The sequence below is a fragment of the Mustela putorius genome, unplaced genomic scaffold, assembly GCF_011764305.1.
Source record: "Mustela putorius furo isolate JIRA1106 unplaced genomic scaffold, ASM1176430v1.1 tig00000450_pilon_pilon_pilon, whole genome shotgun sequence".
Classification (NCBI taxonomy): domain Eukaryota; kingdom Metazoa; phylum Chordata; class Mammalia; order Carnivora; family Mustelidae; genus Mustela; species Mustela putorius.
Window position 1 is genome coordinate 21,459,082 of NW_025421385.1, and position 18,041 is coordinate 21,477,122.

At 35.9% G+C, this 18,041-nt stretch overlaps 1 protein-coding gene across 4 annotated transcripts in view; it reads left to right on the top strand.

Moving 5' to 3' along the window:
• CDK19 (cyclin dependent kinase 19) overlaps nucleotides 1-18,041 on the top strand; it is a 167,330-nt gene that overhangs the window by 63,004 nt on the left and 86,285 nt on the right. For all 4 annotated transcript variants that reach the window (XM_045080205.1, XM_004753509.2, XM_013056706.2 and 1 more), the window contains one exon: nucleotides 21-96. In XM_045080205.1, the coding sequence (XP_044936140.1) occupies nucleotides 21-96 (76 nt within the window). The remainder of the gene's footprint in view (nucleotides 1-20; nucleotides 97-18,041) is intronic.

An 18,041-nucleotide genomic window follows, 5' to 3' on the forward strand; every position in this document is an offset into this window, starting at 1 on the left:
TTTTTTTTGTTTTTATGCAGAAAAGATGAAAAGGAATATGCACTGAAGCAAATTGAAGGCACAGGAATATCCATGTCGGCTTGCAGAGAGATTGCAGTAAGTGGATATCAATATGTTATTTATTTTGTTATTGATGTTGGATGATGAATGGTATTAATATGAAATAGTTTCATTGATGTATTCCATCTATTTCAAAGATGTCGATTAGTTCAATGATATTTTATAGAAGATGAGAAAAGCTGCATAAATTTTTTAATTACTTGAAAGGCACCTTTAAACATTCTTTTAATGATATTTAGGATTTATAATCTTAGGAATACTGAACTACAAGATGATTTAATTAGTGTAAATTATGAATTAACATAATTAATAATATAATTAACCAATAGAACTTTTTATTAATACAATTCATTGTTAAGAAAATAATAATTTTATTCTTGTAGTTTTGGGACTGATCTATGCCTACAGAGAAAGGGTGATATTAGATATTATGCATATTAAATATATATTTTTTGAAATATATGCTTTAATACTAGATTTTACTGAGTGCTAGAAAAATAGGGCTATCATTATAATAATAAGATAAATCCTTAAAGAAAGATCATTTTTTTGTCTTTATATGACATACTTGTACATTTAAGAAATGATTGTCTAGGGACACCTGGGTGGCTCAGTGGGTTAAAGCCTCTGCTTTCGGCTCAGGTCATGATCCCAGGATCCTGGGATCGAGCCCCGTATGGGGCTCTCTGCTCAGCAGGCAGCCTGCTCCCCCCACCCCTTGTGATCTCTGTCTGTCAAATAAATAAAATCTTAAAAAATAAATGATTGTCTATAACAGTAGCTGACGCTTACTGAGTATTTATTAGGTTTACTAAGTGCTTTCAAGACTTAATTTACTTTCACAACAGTCATATGAAATAAGTACTTTTAATATCCCCTTTTAACATTATCAGTAAACAGAGGCAAAGCCATAATTATGGCTTTGAAGGCTTACCATTCATTATATTACCTCATTTTAGTCCGGTTTCTTATTTTAGTTCTTTAGTTTCTTTTTGGGGTTTTATCATGATATCAGATCTATTAGGGATTTCTGTCTCTAAATTGTTAAATATTTATATTATCTGTATCCATTAGGTGTTTCAGTTTCTAATTTGGTAACTCTCCACGTATTGTTCCCAGTTCCATTTTCTGCCTCACCCACATGGAAGGACTCCATCACCACTCAGTCAGAGAAAATGTGTTGTGCAAAGAGCACAGGAGCAGGAAATATGTAGACCTGAGTGTCTGTTGGCCTGAGTGGCTTACTAGCCACTAATGCTGGTTTCTTTATTTGTGAAATAAGGGAACTATAAAGTCTCTTCTAGTCATAAATTCTTTGCTTTCAGAATGGGAGCTCCTCTGTAGACTGTGCACACTTTAAGGAGTAGAGATTTTGTCTTTTTATCCCCAGTTCCCATGTGCCTGGCACATAGCTGATGGTCCATAAATGTTTGTTGAATTAATAAGTGAATAAAAAGAACAAAAAAAAATTCTACTAGCAGTCCATGATCCTAAGTTTGCTTTAGAATATAAATACGTTGTTTAAAAAACTTCAGCTTGGCAGCTTTCTATTAAGCATTTGGTAAGTGATTTTTAGTTCCCTAAAATTCTTAAACATATTATCTCAACCAATATGAATATAGTGTGCAATTTTGCTCTTTCAGAGTACAATCATTTAGTATAGTATTAATTCACTTTCTATGAGTTAATTGGGAGAGAAAAGCTGATTTTTTTTAAAGAGGTTTTTTTTTGTTTTGTTTTGTTTTGTTTTTTTTTTTAAAGATTCTATTTATTTGAGAGAGAGAATGAGAGAGAGAAAGCACGAAAAGTGGAGGGTCAGAGGGAGAAGCAGATTCCCTGCTGAGCAGGGAGTCTGAGGTGGGACTCGATCCCAGGACTCTAGGATCATGACCTGAGCCAAAGGCAGTTGCTTAACCAACTGAGCCACCAAGGGACCCAAGGAAAAAAAAAAAAGAAGCTGATGTTTAAGGTATTAGTTATTAGGAAATGAAAGCCTAGTTGTAGATGTTGTTTTTGAAACAGAGACTTCTCTATAATGAGGAATCCATGTATTCCCTTTTCTCTATATCCTCACTAGCATTTGTTATCTCTTGTCTTTTGATGATAGTCATATATAGGTGTGAAGTGATACCTCATTGTGGTTTTGATTTGCATTTCTTTGATGATTAGTAACGTTGAGCTCCTTTTATGTACCTGTTGACCATTTGTTTTCTTTGGAAAAATGTCTATTCAGTTCCTCTGCCTATTTTTTTAAATTGGATTTTCTTTTTAAACTATTGAGTTGTATGAGTTTCTGATATATTTTGGATATTCTTTTTTTTTCTTTTAAAATGTTTTATTTATTTATTTGAGAGAGTAAGCAAGCATGGGGGGAGTAGGTGGGGCAAAGGGAGAAGCAGACTCCTTGCTGAGCAGAAAGCCCGATGCAGGGCTTGATCCCAGGATTATGGGATTATGACCCGAGCCAAGAACAGGTGCTTAAGTGACTGAGCCATGCAGGCTCCCCTTTATTTTGGATATTAACCTTTTATCAGATATATGGTTTGCAAATATTTTCTCCCATTCTGTAAGTTGCCTTTTCATTTTGTTTATTTTGCTGTGCAGAAGCTGGAAAAGCATGACCCATTCACAGTCTTCATAGTTTTATTGAGAATTTGCTTAATAGATGTTTAGAAAGTACGCAGTTTCTAGATTGATTAGTAATTTATCACTACCTGAATGACCTAGCCCCAGTGTGATAGCGATTTTGATGTAAATTGAGCATGGATGTTCTTATGTAGTGGCTAAGTGAATACATACTTCTTTGTACCTTTCAAGCCTGCTAACACAGTTTTGTAATTATTGCTTTATGTAGTTGTTTTTTAGATCATATACAAGAAAAAAAGTTACAAACAAAAATACATTTATGCTCTTTTTTTTAAACCCATGTTTTTACCTTTACCAGTACCCTTTATTTTTTGTGTAGATAAATTACTGTCTGTAGTCCTTTCATTTTACCTGAAGGTCTCCAGTTAGTATATTTTTATAAAACGGATCTGCTAGTGATGAATTGTCTCAGCTTTTGTATTTGGGAATGTCTTACTTCTTTTTTCTTTCCTCACTGGCTCTCCTTTGATTTTGCAGGATAGTTTTGCTGGATATAGAATTATTTGACAGTGTTTTTCTTTTATCACTTTGACTATATTAATCCACTGCTTTCCGGCCTCCCTGGTTTCTGATGGGAAGTTAGTTGTTAAATTTATGAGAATCTCTTGTACACAAGGAGTTTTTTTCCTGCTACTTTCAAGATTCCTTTCTTTTTTCTCCTTTGACAATTTGACTATATGTGTGTAAGTGTGGATCCTATTTGGAATTTGTTGTGTTCTTGGATGTATAGGTTAATATTTTTCAATAAAATTTGGAAAATATTCCACCATCATTTCTTCAGATACTGTTTCTGCCCCTTTCTCTTGTTTTCTCCTGAGACCCCAACATGCACATGTTTATAGGCTTGATGATGTTCCACAGGTCTCAGAGACTCTGCTTATTTTTCCTAATTATTATTTTTTTCTATTTGTTGTAGACAGGATACTTTCAATTCCCTACCTTCAAGTTTGCTGATTCTTTGTTCTGCCAACTCAGATATGCTGCTGAAATTTTAATTTTCGTTGTTGTACTTTTCAACTCCAAAATTACTATGTGTTTCTTTTAATAGGCTTTGTTTTTTAGAGTAGTTTTAAGTTTACAGCAAAATTGAGTAGAAAGTCTATAGAGATTTCTCATATATTCTCTCCTCCACCTATCATAGCCTACCTCATTATCAACATCCCCTACCAGAGTGGTACAATTGTTATAAATGATGAACCTATGTTGATACCCCAAATCCATAGTTAACATTAGGTTTCACTATTGGTATTGTATATTCTTTGGGTTTAGTCAATATTTATGACAGGTATCTGTCATTATTGTATCATGCAGAATATTTCCCCTGCCTTAAAAATCCCTTATGCTCTGCATATTTATCTTATATGCCGTCCCACCCTGCTTGGCCCCTGACAACCATTGATCCTTTTACTGTTTCCATAGTTTTATCTTTTCCAGAATGTCCTGTAGTTGGAATCATACAGTATGTGTCCTTTTCAGATTGGCTTCTTTTACTTAGTGATGGACATTTCAGATTCCTTCATGTCTTTTATGACTTGATAGCCCATTTCTTTTTAGCACTAAATAGTATTCCATTGTCTGGGTGTACTGTAGTGCATTTGTCTATTCATCTACTGAAGTACATTTTGGTTGCTTCCAAGTTTTGGCAATTATGAATAAAGCTGCTATGAACAGTGCATGCGTATATGGACATATGGATGTTTTTGTGGACATAACTTTCAGCTCTTTTGGGTAAACACCAAGGAGTACAATTGTTGGATTGTATGGTAGAAATATGTGTACTTTGGAAGAAACCACCAAACCATCTTCCAAAGTGACTGTACGGTTTTGTAATCCCACTAGCAATGAATGAAAGTTCCTGTTGCTCTACATTTATTGTATCTATCATTTGTTATTGTCAGTGTTCTGGATATTAGCTGTTCTAATAAGTATCTTTTTGCTGTTTAATTTGGGACTCTGCTTTAGCTTTCATATCCTGCTTGTATAGCCTTAATGGGTGAGAAATTGGAGCCTTTTTTATCTGTTTCCTGGACATGCCCACAGTTTTGTACATGGGAATAGTTACAGTATATTTTTTTTCTAGTTGCACTCTTTCCTACCTGGTTCCATTTATAGAAAATTCTGGAAAATGCAAACTAATCTATGGTGGTAGATAATAGATCAGTGTTTGCTTGAGGGTGAGAATAGAAATGAAAATATTACAAAGGAGTATGAGGAATCTTTGGAGAAGATGTAAGTCTTCATCATATTAATTGTCATGGTGGTTTCCTGGGTGTGCAGCTATGTCGAGACTCATAAATGGTATGCTTTAAATTTGTGCAGGTTATTGCACATTAATTATGTCTCAGTAAATCTGGAGTAGTAAATCAGTAAATCAGTAAAGTGGTATAGGTTTAGTGGATAAAGGGTCTATAAATGAAGAATTTTTAAAAATCAGTGGGTCATAGCCCAGCTGGAAGGATAGACCATCAATAGGAAATGGGATACTTAGTTTATCCTCGGAAACTGCAGTGAGAAAAGAAATGTTGATGTCAACATATGTCAGTTTGCTAGGGAGATGATGAGGTAGTTACATTCTTGTGTGCCTCTTTTTTGTAGGTGTGGTGTTAAGTGATGAGCATTTGAGGTAATTGATGAAGGATATGTGAAAATTTGCTGATCAAAGATAAGATTATAGAAGCATTGTAGTCCACCTAAAGGAGGAGATGAGTCATGGGACCAGTCTGCATGACTGTATGGTTCTTTTCATTAGCAACCCTGTGTGAGAAGGCAGATTTGGATTTTTCTGTTTGATATGGTAGAAGGACAGAGAGTGTAAAGTGAGTGAAGAGGGACTGGACTGTAGATCCAGGAGAATGTAGACAACTCCATAAACCACCCCCCTACCCCCGATGCGAGGCTCCATCCCAGGACCCCAGGATCATGACCTGAACTGCTTAACCAACTGAGCCACTTAGGTGCCCAGAGTCTGTGACTCTTGATCTCAGCGTTGTGAGTTCAAGCCCCATGTTGGGTATAGAGATTACTTAAAAATGAAATAAATTTCTCTCTCTCTCTCTCTCTCTCAAACTCCTGAGTGTGTATGTATGTGTGTGTGTATGTGTGTGTGTGTGTGTATATATATATATATATATATATATATATATACACGCTTCTATTTCTTACATATATATATATATATATTCTATTTCTTACATATATATATATATATATATATGTAAGACTCCTGAGTACTCTTCAAAAAACAGAGCTGTTCCTAAAGAAAGTGAAGACAGACCGAAAGGACAATTAGTCAGGGAAGCAGGGCAGAGGCATAGGCCTGAGGAGGGAAGAGAAATAGAGAAAACCTGACTTCCTGTCATTCTTGCTATTTTCTTGACTGCTGGTTTTCATTTGCCATTTCCTCATTCACCTCTGCACAGCTTTTTTTTTTTTTTTTAAAGATTTTATTTATTTATTTGACAAAGGGACAGAGATCACAAGTACACAGAGAGGCAGATAGAGAGGGAGGGGGAAGCAGGCTCTCCGCTGAGCAGAGAGCCCGATGCGGGGCTCGATCCCAGGACCCTGGGACCATGACCTGAGCCAAAAGCAGAGGCTTTAACCCACTGAGCCAACCAGGTGCCCCTACCTCTGCACAGTTTTGTCCAGACTCTATGTAACTGCCAGCACCCAGCAGCGATGATTCCATGGTGACAGGTGACAGATGGCATCAGCTGTAATGTACTGTCCCTTGCAGTTTTTCTGCATAGCACAGAGTGGACAGGATGGAATGGCAGTTAACAGACTTGCCACCATTTCTTCACCTCTCTTGCCACTATGGGGGTATAACAGGCCACTATGTAAACTTCGGTGGAATGCCTGGAACTTTCCCCTGTCATCAAAGAATAAGCTTTTGCTTTTTTAAATGTGTGAAATGCAATTGATAAAATGTACATTTGCTGTGGATTCCTTGAGAAGAACTTTAAAATGTCTGTGGAAGGTTCCAATTCTTACTAATATATTTCTTTTTATCAACCTTAAAACTATTTTGTTAAAGTTTCTTATATTGAAGGTTGAGAAATACCTGTTTATTCTTATCAAGATTAATCATATCCTCTCAATTGCTTTTATGTTGCATGGAATACAAGTTTTTTATTATATATGTGTCCAACTTTATAGAGTTGTATAGATTTGTGGAAATAGATGTGTAATTCAGGTATTTTACCCTTTCTATGAAGGAGACAAAATCAAACTATAATATTAAGTTTTTGTGAAAACCACTAAGAGTAGAAAAGTTTTTTTTCTAGTAGACTTTTAACATGATTATTTAATAATTATTTTTATATAATGATAACTGTATAAAAAGTTTGGCATGGTTTTAGGAGACAAGAACTAAATGAATTATGTATGAAATTGCCTTTGAGCAAAATCTGTTCTTTGGTATGGTCCTTGTGTTCTCCTTAGAAACAAACGAAAGTTTACTTTTGGGACTGAAGACTCAGCATAAATTTTTTTTTTCCTTTTTAAAATGTGGTTTTTTTTTAATTGATTGAATAGTGATATTTACTACTTTCCTCATATATATGTAAAATATATTTAGCTTTCTTGGCAAAATAAATATATTCTTACAATGAAAAACAGAATCTTGTATGAGTTGGGGATAGGGTTCGGGATTATTTTAGGATGAATCTGGGAAATGGATATAGTGTCAGTTCATAGGGAGGAACCATGCTAATAGCACTTTTCATTTCCTTTCAAGAGCTGAGAAGGTATAAGGGAGAGGTAAGAGGAGTCACAAGTAGATTCTTCAGTCTTGTGGTGGATCTGTCTGCCTTACTATATATGTTAGGTCACGAGTCTCTTCTAATTTATCATTGTGTGTGTGTGTATCTGTGTGTGTGTGCTTCTATTTCAAGCCACTTTGTTCCTTCTGAGAAGACTCGCAGTAAATCTTTGTATTCTCAGAAGCTGACTTAAATACCTATTGTTGGGGCTTCTGGGTGGCTCAGATGGTTGAGTATCTGCCTTTGGCTCAGGTCATGATCCCGGGGTCCTGGGATCGGGTCCCACATCGGGTTCCCTGCTCAGCGGGGAGCCTGCTTCTCCCTCTTCCTCTGCTGCTTGCTCTGCTTGTGCACTCTTGTTCTCTCTGTGAAATAAATAAATAAAATCTTTAAAAAAAAGAATTAATAAATACCTATTGTTTCCAGTGCTAGAAAAGTGGTGGGTCATGTAGGTTTCTGAGTTGGTTTTTTTTTAATGGTTTCTGAGTTTTTTAAATAAAGGTAACTAAGGTGAGAAGGAACAGTTTTGGAAAAGATAAAATTGGTTTTCCTCACCACTTTTGTGTGTATGTTTGTGTGTATGTGTGTGTGTGTGTGTGTTATGGTGAGGGAAGATGGATTGGTGTGGGAACATGGGTCATATATGTAACTGAAAACTCACCCACTTTTCAGTCTTCTTGTTTAGGAGAATAGACTAGTTGGTTGGAAGCAGTGCCTTTAGGGGTCTGTGGTTTCTGTAGTTCCTTTCTGTCTGTGAAGAATGGGTGTGTAATTGGAAGAGTTGGCTTTTTGCTGTATCAGGATCCTCCCTACTAAATAAATCAAATAAATTAGTTATTTCAATTCTAAAAATATAAAATGATTAATTTCATCTTCCTGCTCTAATTAGATTAGATTTAATTGACTGTTCCCTATTTTTTTAGTGTTGCTTCTTTTTCTCTTAAATAATATTGAATCAAAATTATACTAATGATGTTATGTAGAGTAAAGGACTGAAAATAAATCTGATAGTGGTATGAAAAGGGCTTCTTTTACAGCCTGAGTGTAAATGTACAGTAAATGGTTCTTGTTACTATTATTATTATTATTATTATTGACAGTAACAACTTTTTCCTATTTAAACTCTAATCAAAGAAAATATAATTTTTAGTTGAAATTGTTTTCACTGGTCAAAGTAAATTATTTTTAAGGCTCTATACATTTAATTTTTGAAGCATATTATAGAAGATACTAAATTATAAAATTTAACTTAAATTTGGTAACTTAGATTCAGAATAAGAGATCAAAGTAGGAAAACTTCAAAAACTTTTTTTAAAAATATGGCTTTGGCTTCAGATTGTAAACTGAGAAAGAATATGGACTTTTGATTCAGAAAGACTTGGAGTCATATCTGCACTTCACCATCACTTCTGTATGTCTTGGGCATGTTGCTCTTCAACGACCCATTTTCTAGGTAGCTGTAGAAATGAAGCTATTTTAATTAAATTAATTAATACTGATGTATAATCAGGATTTAAAAATGAAGCTATTTGAGCAGGGAGTCGGGTTATGTCTTGAGTTGCCTCTAGGGCTCGCATTTCCAAGGAAGCTGGCCATGGAGCTGCCCACAGATTGCCCAGATTTCTCAGATTCTCTGAGCCTCTGAGTCTCTTGCTTATGTTCCAGGTCATTCTCAGCTGTACCTTGGAACCAGAATATCAGCTAAATCACACGAAATACTTTTTTCCAGATATGTTCAAGAATCTTAACAGTTCTTAGGAACGGGAGGAGTTGCCTGTGAGAGCAGAGTCTGACCTTAGCATATATTTAGTGATGTAAACTACATGGGCCTCTAAGCTCTTGGGTTAAAATATGGCTAATTTCTAATTATGTTTCTAGTTCATCCTTCAGACTACTTATTCTGATTTATTTGGATTTGGAATTAAGCATCCAATCTCTCTCTCTCTTTTTTTTTTTTTTGGCCTAATAAAAATTATTCATAACCCAACTATTGAAATACCTAATTTTTGTGAACCTTAGTTTCTTCCTGTCTAAAATAGGATTAATGGTACCTACTATCACAACATTTTTAAAGCATATAAATGTTTTAGTTCATAATCAGTTCTCAGTGAAGGTTAGGTTTCCTCCTTTCTCTTAAGTTGAGTTTGTCAATGTGATGCAAAGGTAAGTTGTTAGTGGCCTTAGCTTTGATCAGTAATAAAAACAGGAGGCCAGTAAATACACTTGTAAAAATTCAATTACTTCACTATGGTCTGTGAATGCTGGATTATATTTAAAACGTACTTATAGCAGCAGATATGATTTTGCCCTCATGCCCCCATTCCTTCAAATATATCAGTCAATTAACAGGAATTGATCACTGCTCTTTGTAACATAGTGCTTCTTGCTGAGAGAATACAGAACAGGGTTTTTTTGGAAGATGGATGTCTATTTTATTTGTTTAAAAAAAGATTTATTTGTTTATTTAGTCGAGAGAGAGGAGCACATGTGGGTTGGGGGGGAAGGGGCAGAGGGGGAGAATCTCAAGTAGACCCCGCACTGAGTGCAGAGCCCAATATGGGGCTCAATTCCATGACCCCAAGGCCATGACCTGAGTGAAAACCAGGAGTCAGATGCTCAACCTACTGAGCCATCCAGGTGCCCCAGTAAGTCTTTATTTTTTAAGCCAGTTGTTTGAAATGCCTTTTGCTTCAGGGAACACTGATATAAGTCATGCCCAGGTTACCAGTCTACTGTACCAACACCTGTTTACCCGTAGGTAACTGAGCTGTGGTACTCTAGTACTGCCGTACCTGAGCACTACTTATAACATTGTTTTGAGGGAGAAACATGTTCATAATTAAAGTCTTATATATTAGGCTATACCTTGCCTTGTCATAGTTTTCTAAAAGGAAATTGGCTCTTCACATCCAGGTCACTGGCCAGGGGTCTGAGGCATTAGAAACTAGAGTAGGGATCAGGGAAGATTAGCCATAGTGTCACAGATTAGGGGGGCTTTACAGCAACCAGAAAAAGGGAAAGAAATTGTCTTATCCAAACAGTGAGGACTGGGGACTAGGATTTTGCCTGGGAGAAATAAAGGAGGGCAGGGATAATGAGGGCGCGGGGAAGGCTGGGGACGTGGGAGGCAGCTGGGGTTTCAGGACGTAGCCAGGTGAATGAGGCATGGAGGTTCTTGGTCAGTCAGTAGCTGTCTTGAGTCACTAGAGAGCTAGTGAATGGGGTAATCTAATGTGATAGGGATCAGAAACAAGAGAGCCCATAATTAGGGTTTTGATACAATAATACATGATAGCTAAGAATTTAGTATAATTAGGCAAAGCAGCTTAGTTACTTCCAAGTACCAGTGGATTATCATAATGACATAGTCTCATATTACTGTTCGGTTACTTTGGCTTTATATCTCTTTTTCTGGTGACATTAGCTGTTCACATTTTTAATATAGGTCTTTGACTTAAATGACTTCACACCATTCTGATGGTTTGTTAAGATGAAATAGAACTTTAGGGCGCCTGGGTGGCTCAGTGAGTTAAGCCTCTGCCTTCGGCTTAGGTCATGGTCTCAAGGTCCTGGGATCAAGGCCCTCATTGGGCTCTCTGCTCAGCGGGAAGCCTGCTTCCCCCCCTCTCTCTGCCTGCCTTTCTGCCTACTTGTGATCTCTCGCTCTCTGTCAAATAAATAAATAAGAATCTTTAAAAAAAAGAGAGAAATAGAACTTTAACAGATACAAACTAGAGTTAATAGACTGCATATTGAAAAGAGGAAGATTATTATTCAAAAACAGGTAATTCTATTTTTTTAAAGATTTTTATTTATTTTAGAGAGAGAGAGAGTTTGTGTATGTGCTTAAGTGGGGGAGGGGGTAAGAGCATATGCAGAGTGAGAGAGAATCTTCAAGCTAACTCCTGCTGAGCATGGAGCCTACTGTGGGGCTCCATCCCAGAACCCTGAGATCGTGACCTGAGCTGAAATCAAGAGTCAGCCATTCAACTAACTGAGCCACCTAGGCATCCCCAGATAATTTGGTATTATTATAAAAGGCAGTATATAATGGGAGTGGGATGAACTGATTAAACATAAATATTGGCTTACAGGCTTCTGAACATACTCAGCAACTCAGTAATTTCAAGGTTTGAATAGGCTACTTAGGAGAAATTCATTCTAACTGGAATTTCTACAGTTTGTAGATTTTACTGATATTATTAGATAATACAGCATTCAAATAGTTGATGGTAAATTAGCATTTGAAACTGAATAACTGCCAGAGGATTGAAATTTACCCAAGATAATGCTAAGTATTCTTTATAGTAAAAGCATATCAAGAAGAGAAAAAGATATTTGAAAATCTTATTTTCATCGTAGTAATAACAGATTTGAGTATAAACTGCTTTGTCACCTTTTTTTCTAAGTTCTAATTTAAAAGAGAAGTTTTTTTCCGTTCCAGATTGTCTGCCTTTCTGCTAAGTGTACCCTACCATCTTATATTAAAATAATCTGATTGAGAAACCTAATTTTATTTTAAAAATTTTTTTTAATTTTTTAAAAAAGATTTTAAAAAATTTATTGGACAGAGATCACCAGTAGGTAGAAAGGCAGGTGGGGGGGCGGCGAAGCAGGCTCCCCACTGAGTAGAAAGCCTGATGCAGGGCTTGATCCTGGACCCCAAGATCATGACCTGAGCTGAAGGCAGAGACTTAACTCACTGAGCCACCCAGGTGCCCCGAGAAGCCCAATTTTATTTGTGGTTTTGGCCTTTGGATGTTGCTGGCATGGTGTATGGTGTTTACTTTAAGTTATTCTCCCTCAGAAAGAATTCTTAACGTTAGGTTTTTGTTTTGTTTTGTGAGCCCAACATAGGGCTTGAAATCACAACCTTGAGATAGAGACTTTAGCTGAGATCAAGAGTCAGATGCTCAACCCACTGAGCCACCTAGGTGCCCCTAATCTTAGGTAATTTTAATCCAATAGAAAAGGCATCTGAAGAATTAAATAAGAACTTTTAAAAAAGTGAAACATTATTGGCCAATAAATAAAAAAGATGCTCAATTATGTTACTTGTCAGAGAAACAGAAACTAAAACCATAATAAGATATGCCTTTTGCCCACTAGATTGGTTACAGCATCCAGTATTTGCAATGATTTGGAATACTGAAACTGTCACGTAGTGCTAGTAGAATTGTAAATTATTATATTACAGCACTGAGGAAAACAATTTGTATATCTAGTAAAGTTAAGACACACATGCCTTGTTATCCAATAACTTTCTTCCTAAATGTAGATGCTGTAGTAGTGCTCCTTAATGCCAGTTGACCTAATTAATTCCCCCTTTGTAAGAATTATTGTATAGTTCTATTTACTATCCTGAACTGAAATTTATAGATAATATAACCTATTTTCATGCATAACTAAAAACATAATGATAATGATAAACCTTTATTATGAAAAAAGCAAAGGAAAGTAGTTTATAATGAAATAACATATTTAAATATATAAGAATAAGGCTATTTTTTTTCTTCTTTAAAGAGAAGGAAGATGGGGAGCGACAAAGGGAGAGAGAAAGAATTTTAAGCAGGCTCCACACCCAGCACAGAGCCCATGGTGGGGCTCAATCTCACAACCCTGAGATTGTGACCTAAGCTGGAATCAGAAGTCTGATGCTTGACCTACGGAGCCACGCAGGCTGCAGAACCAGGCATTTTTATTATGATATCTAAATGCTAATCAGATCCCTAGATGCATACCTAATTGTGAAACATGGAGTTGGGTTGCAGTGTGTGGTTTTGGGTACCATTGAATTTGCACTGTTTTTTGTGTTGTGCTAACGTATACTGTGGTGTATATCAATTGATTAACTTGTGGGCTTCACAGTGCTGTAGGAGATTCTCGCTCCCCAGATTTTTACCTTGAGTCTGGAATGTAAGGGTGAAGCTCATTAGCACATTAGATAATACTTTTATCTTGTCATTTGATTTTTCATTTCACTTACTACTACTTCTCCTATTGTTTATCCTATTTGATATTTCTCTTTTTATTTCTGCCTTATTTCTTAGGTATTTTCGTTTTTTCTGCTCTTTGCCAAAAGTAGATCTGTTCCACAACTGTAGCCACAAAGACTACACTCGTTTTATCTGTTTTTTTTCTTATTTGGGACTGTCTTCCTGTCTGTTCAGTTATGCAAGATATGTAGGTTTTTACTCAGAATTTTACCAGAGGCATCAGGAGATCCTTTACTAATAAACAATTGCTCAATTAAGTTATTAATGAACAATTTGAAGTGCTTTTTTGAAAACAAAAATTAATAAGCCATTAGACTTCTTAAAGTTGAGATTCTCATTTTTGTGGGGTTTTTTTTGTTGTTGTTCATAATATATTAAAGGTATTTTCAGTCTAGATTCACTCTGCCTTTATAATTTTTAGGTCAGGGATTGTGTCTGATATATTCACTCTTGAATTTTTGGAATCTGTTTTACAATGCTTGGAACAAAGTGGCCTCTTAATAAATTCTTGAATAAATGCAACAGTTTGAATTTGTTACATTAACAGTATTACCAATTGTGTTTGTTCTAAGTTTTCTCAGTAGTGGAAGATTTTAAGCTTTCTGCTTAAGCCAATTATTTGAAATATAAAATTAAACTTTGTGGACTATTTGTATTATCTAAAATTTGGGATCCCTTCTGATTCTACTTCCCCTAACTGTGTGTGATTTAATGTATAAGTGACAGAAATAATAGATATATGAATAATTATTTAAATGAGTTGATTTTTCATGAAATATTTGAGTATCTGTTGTAATCGAGGAAGAAGCAGTGAACAAAATTTTTTCCTTTTCCTTTAAAAAGTTTATAGTTTTGAAGGACACAGATAAGAAAACACAGATTTCAACACAATGTAATCAGTGTTAGGACAGTTAAGCACAATGCTGGAAGAACACATAGCCCTTATGAGGGAGTGGGGAGGGCTCTGTGGGGATTTTTGTGGTTGTGTCAATCTGAAGGACACTTTGGAGCTGGCTGGGTAAAGAAGGGAAGAAGTGGGGAAGAGCATTTGGCCTAAGGAAACCACAGGTAGGAAGGCCCAGAAATGAGAGAGAATGAGCCTGGATGCTCTTAATTTTATGAACAAGTATGTTTTCAAAGTACACTGTTTTAATTCTCTTAAGCCTACTAAATTATTAGTTATTACAAGAGCATTATATAAATTTCTGTTGTGTTAAGCATCTGGAATTTTGGGGTTTAATTACAGCTGTAGCTAGGGTCACCTTCAGTAATGTATGATAAATTTGCTATCCAAAGTTGAAACAAAAATTTTGTATTAAGGATAATTTTTAAAGTAAACAATAGATGAACTGAAAAGGATCATCTGAGTATAAAAAGATAGAGAGGGAACATGGAGATGGAGCATGGCAAATGAACTGTACTTCCATCTATAATACATGAAACCCAATAATGTTTAAAGTTAAGTCAAGAATAATGATATAAATGCTTAGAGATAGGCAATAATCAGGAGAACCCAAACCAGAAAAAGTTAAAAGTGGTTGTATATAGGGAAGGGGAGGGATGATTGTTAGATTATAATCTCTGCTATGTTGTTTTGTTTTTGAAAATTATAAATATATCATTTTGATTAAAAAATTAGATTAAAAGTTACTATACATCCACTGTAATGGCTAAGATTAAGAAGAGTGATCCATCATTGGTGAGGATATGCAGTAACTGGCACTGGTGAAAGTGTAGAATGGTATAGACACTTTGGTGAAAAAACTTGGCAGTTTCTGATGAATTTATCCATAGACACATTGTCTGACCCAGCAATTCCATCTGTAGGTGTATAATTCAAGAACAATTAATGCATACAAACATAGGACCCTTGTAGAAGAATGTGCATAAAAGCTTTATTCATAATAGCCCCAAACAGGAAACTGTTCAAATGTCTATCAATCAGAAAATGAATAAATAATTTATGGTATATCTATAGGAAAGATTACTACTTAACTCTAAAAAAGAAAACTGATACAGTAATATGTATCTGAAATGTTAAGTTGAATAAAAGAAGCCAGACTCAAAAGAATACATACGAGTATGATCTCATTTATATGAAATTCAGGAATGACAGAAATTTCTATTGTGATAGAAATCAGAATTGTGATTGCATGGAGTTGGGGGGAGTGTTGGGTAGAAATGGTACATAGGAACTTTATGGAGTGATGAAAATATTCTCTGTCTTGATCTAGTTGATGGTTAAATAGATGTCTATGTTTGTCAGAATTCAAGCTGATCTCTTAAGACTTGTGTGTTTTACTATATGTAAATTCTACCTCAATAAAATACTAGTATAAGTATAAAAAATACAAAATAAAGACTAGAGAGTTTTGGAATTAAGGGAATAAAAGTCTAATACGGTTGGGTTGAGAGAAAAGAGTTGGGGATAGGAATGTTATGTTAACAGGGCTGGGCCATCTTGAATGGCTTTGTAAATTACTAAGACTTATCCTAAGAGTATCAGGAAACCATTGAAGGTTTTTAAGAGAGACAGTATTAAATTTGATTTCATTTATCTATCTACATATCTATTTAAAGATTTTATTTATTTATTTGTCAGAGAGAGAGAGAGAGAGAGAGAGAGCGAGCACTAGCAGGGGAGTGGCAAGCAGAGATGGAGAAGAATCAGGTTTCCTTCTGAGCAAGGAGCCGGATGTGGGACTCAGTCCCAGGACCCTGGGATCATGACCTGAGCCGAAGGCAGAAGCTTAACTGACTGAGCCACCCAGGTGTCCCATAAGTTTGATTTAAAAACCATCCTTGCCTTTTCAGCGGATCGGAGATGGGGGGCATGAATGGATGGAGGAATACCTGTTGAGAAGCTTTTGCTGAAGCCAAAATGAAAGATGATAGTGGTTTGTGTTGGAACATAATAAAGGGATTGGAGGAAGCAGACATTTAGTGTTGGGGAATGCAAGAGAAGACAAGGCTGACCACAGTGTTTCTCTCTTGATCAGCTTGGTGGATGACCGCATGATATACTGAGCAAAAGAGCAGAGGTAGGCAAGAAGTTGACCTGAATTTCACAGATTTGATTGCTTAGTTTTGGGAAAGTTACAGAAGATGATATAATAGTAATATAATTAGAAATATAATTAGACTAAAATTATTACAGTCTTATAATTAAGACTTTCTGCTGAAGCTCTTCATTACCCATTCTTCTCTTTTCTCTTTATGAAGACATAGATGATTTGCCATTCACAATCTATATCAAATACAACTAGTGAACAAAGTATAGTTTATAGAAGTAGAGAAAGCTGGGTGGTTTTATTCAAGGGAATAGTTTTGCATGTAACTCTCTATATTTAATATTAATAGTCAACCATATAGTATTGAAGCAATCAGACTCTTTCAGGGGAGGGACTGCAGAGGGTCCAGTGCTATAATATTCTTTTCTAAAATTGAGATATAATTCACATACCATAAAACTCATCAGTTTAAAATGTACAGTTCATTGATTTTTAGTATATTCACACAGTTGTGCAACCATCACTACTAACTCCAGAACATTTTCATTACCCCATAAAGAAACCCTGTACCCTGCAGTGGTAGTCATGTCCCTTCCCCCCACTGCCCTCAGCCCGTGGCAACCACTAACCTACTTTCTATCTTTTTGGATTTGCCTGTATCCTTCTATATCAGCTTATCTCCATTATCATCACAGCCGGTCATTCTACAGTCCAGAAATTCTCAAACTATATGGGCCTGCATATTGCCTGGAGATCCTTAAAGAAAGCAATCCGTGACATGGTTCTCTCCCTTATGGAGCTTATATGCTGGTCATATGCTGGTTGGGAAGACAAGACACTTCTTTTCAGATTTCATTTATTTATTTCAGACAGAGAATGAGAGAGAGAACATGAGGTTGGGGGGATCGGCAAAGGCAGAGGGAGAAGCAGATACCCTGCCAAACAGGGAACCAGATGCTGGGCTTCATCCCAGGACCCTGGGATCATGACCTGAGCCAAAGGCAGACGCTCAACCAAGCCACCCAGGCACCCCACAAGATACATTTTTGAATATAATTAGTGCTACAAGGTTGTGAATGAATACATTTTGGAAGAATAGTAGAGTAAGTGGAGTGAGGCCACTTTGGACATGGTATTCTCAAAGCTTCATAGATAATATTAGTGTTAGTGTTAATTACAATTCAACCAAGAATCTTTTATATATTGGTTGACTTGTATGATGTGTCTAGATGTCCATCATGAGAAATTGCCTTATATAATGTAACTCTATCTTGTATGGTTCCATCTTTCCTACTTATTGAAAAGTTTATATTATTTAAACTCAGTATTATATTGTTGACCTGTTCAGATGTGCCACATAGTAATGGCTGTCCTTTCTAGCTTCATATTTTTTGGGGAAAATGGCATCCAGTTTAATTTATCTGAGAGTACCTTGTAGACTTTATGGTTTTATGCTAATGCAAAGTATTGTCGTTATTAACCCTTCCATATGTTCCATGCTACTATTTAGAATCTAGACGTAAAATTGTTCTTTAGCAAAAGAATAGCCATTAGTGGACTTTTTT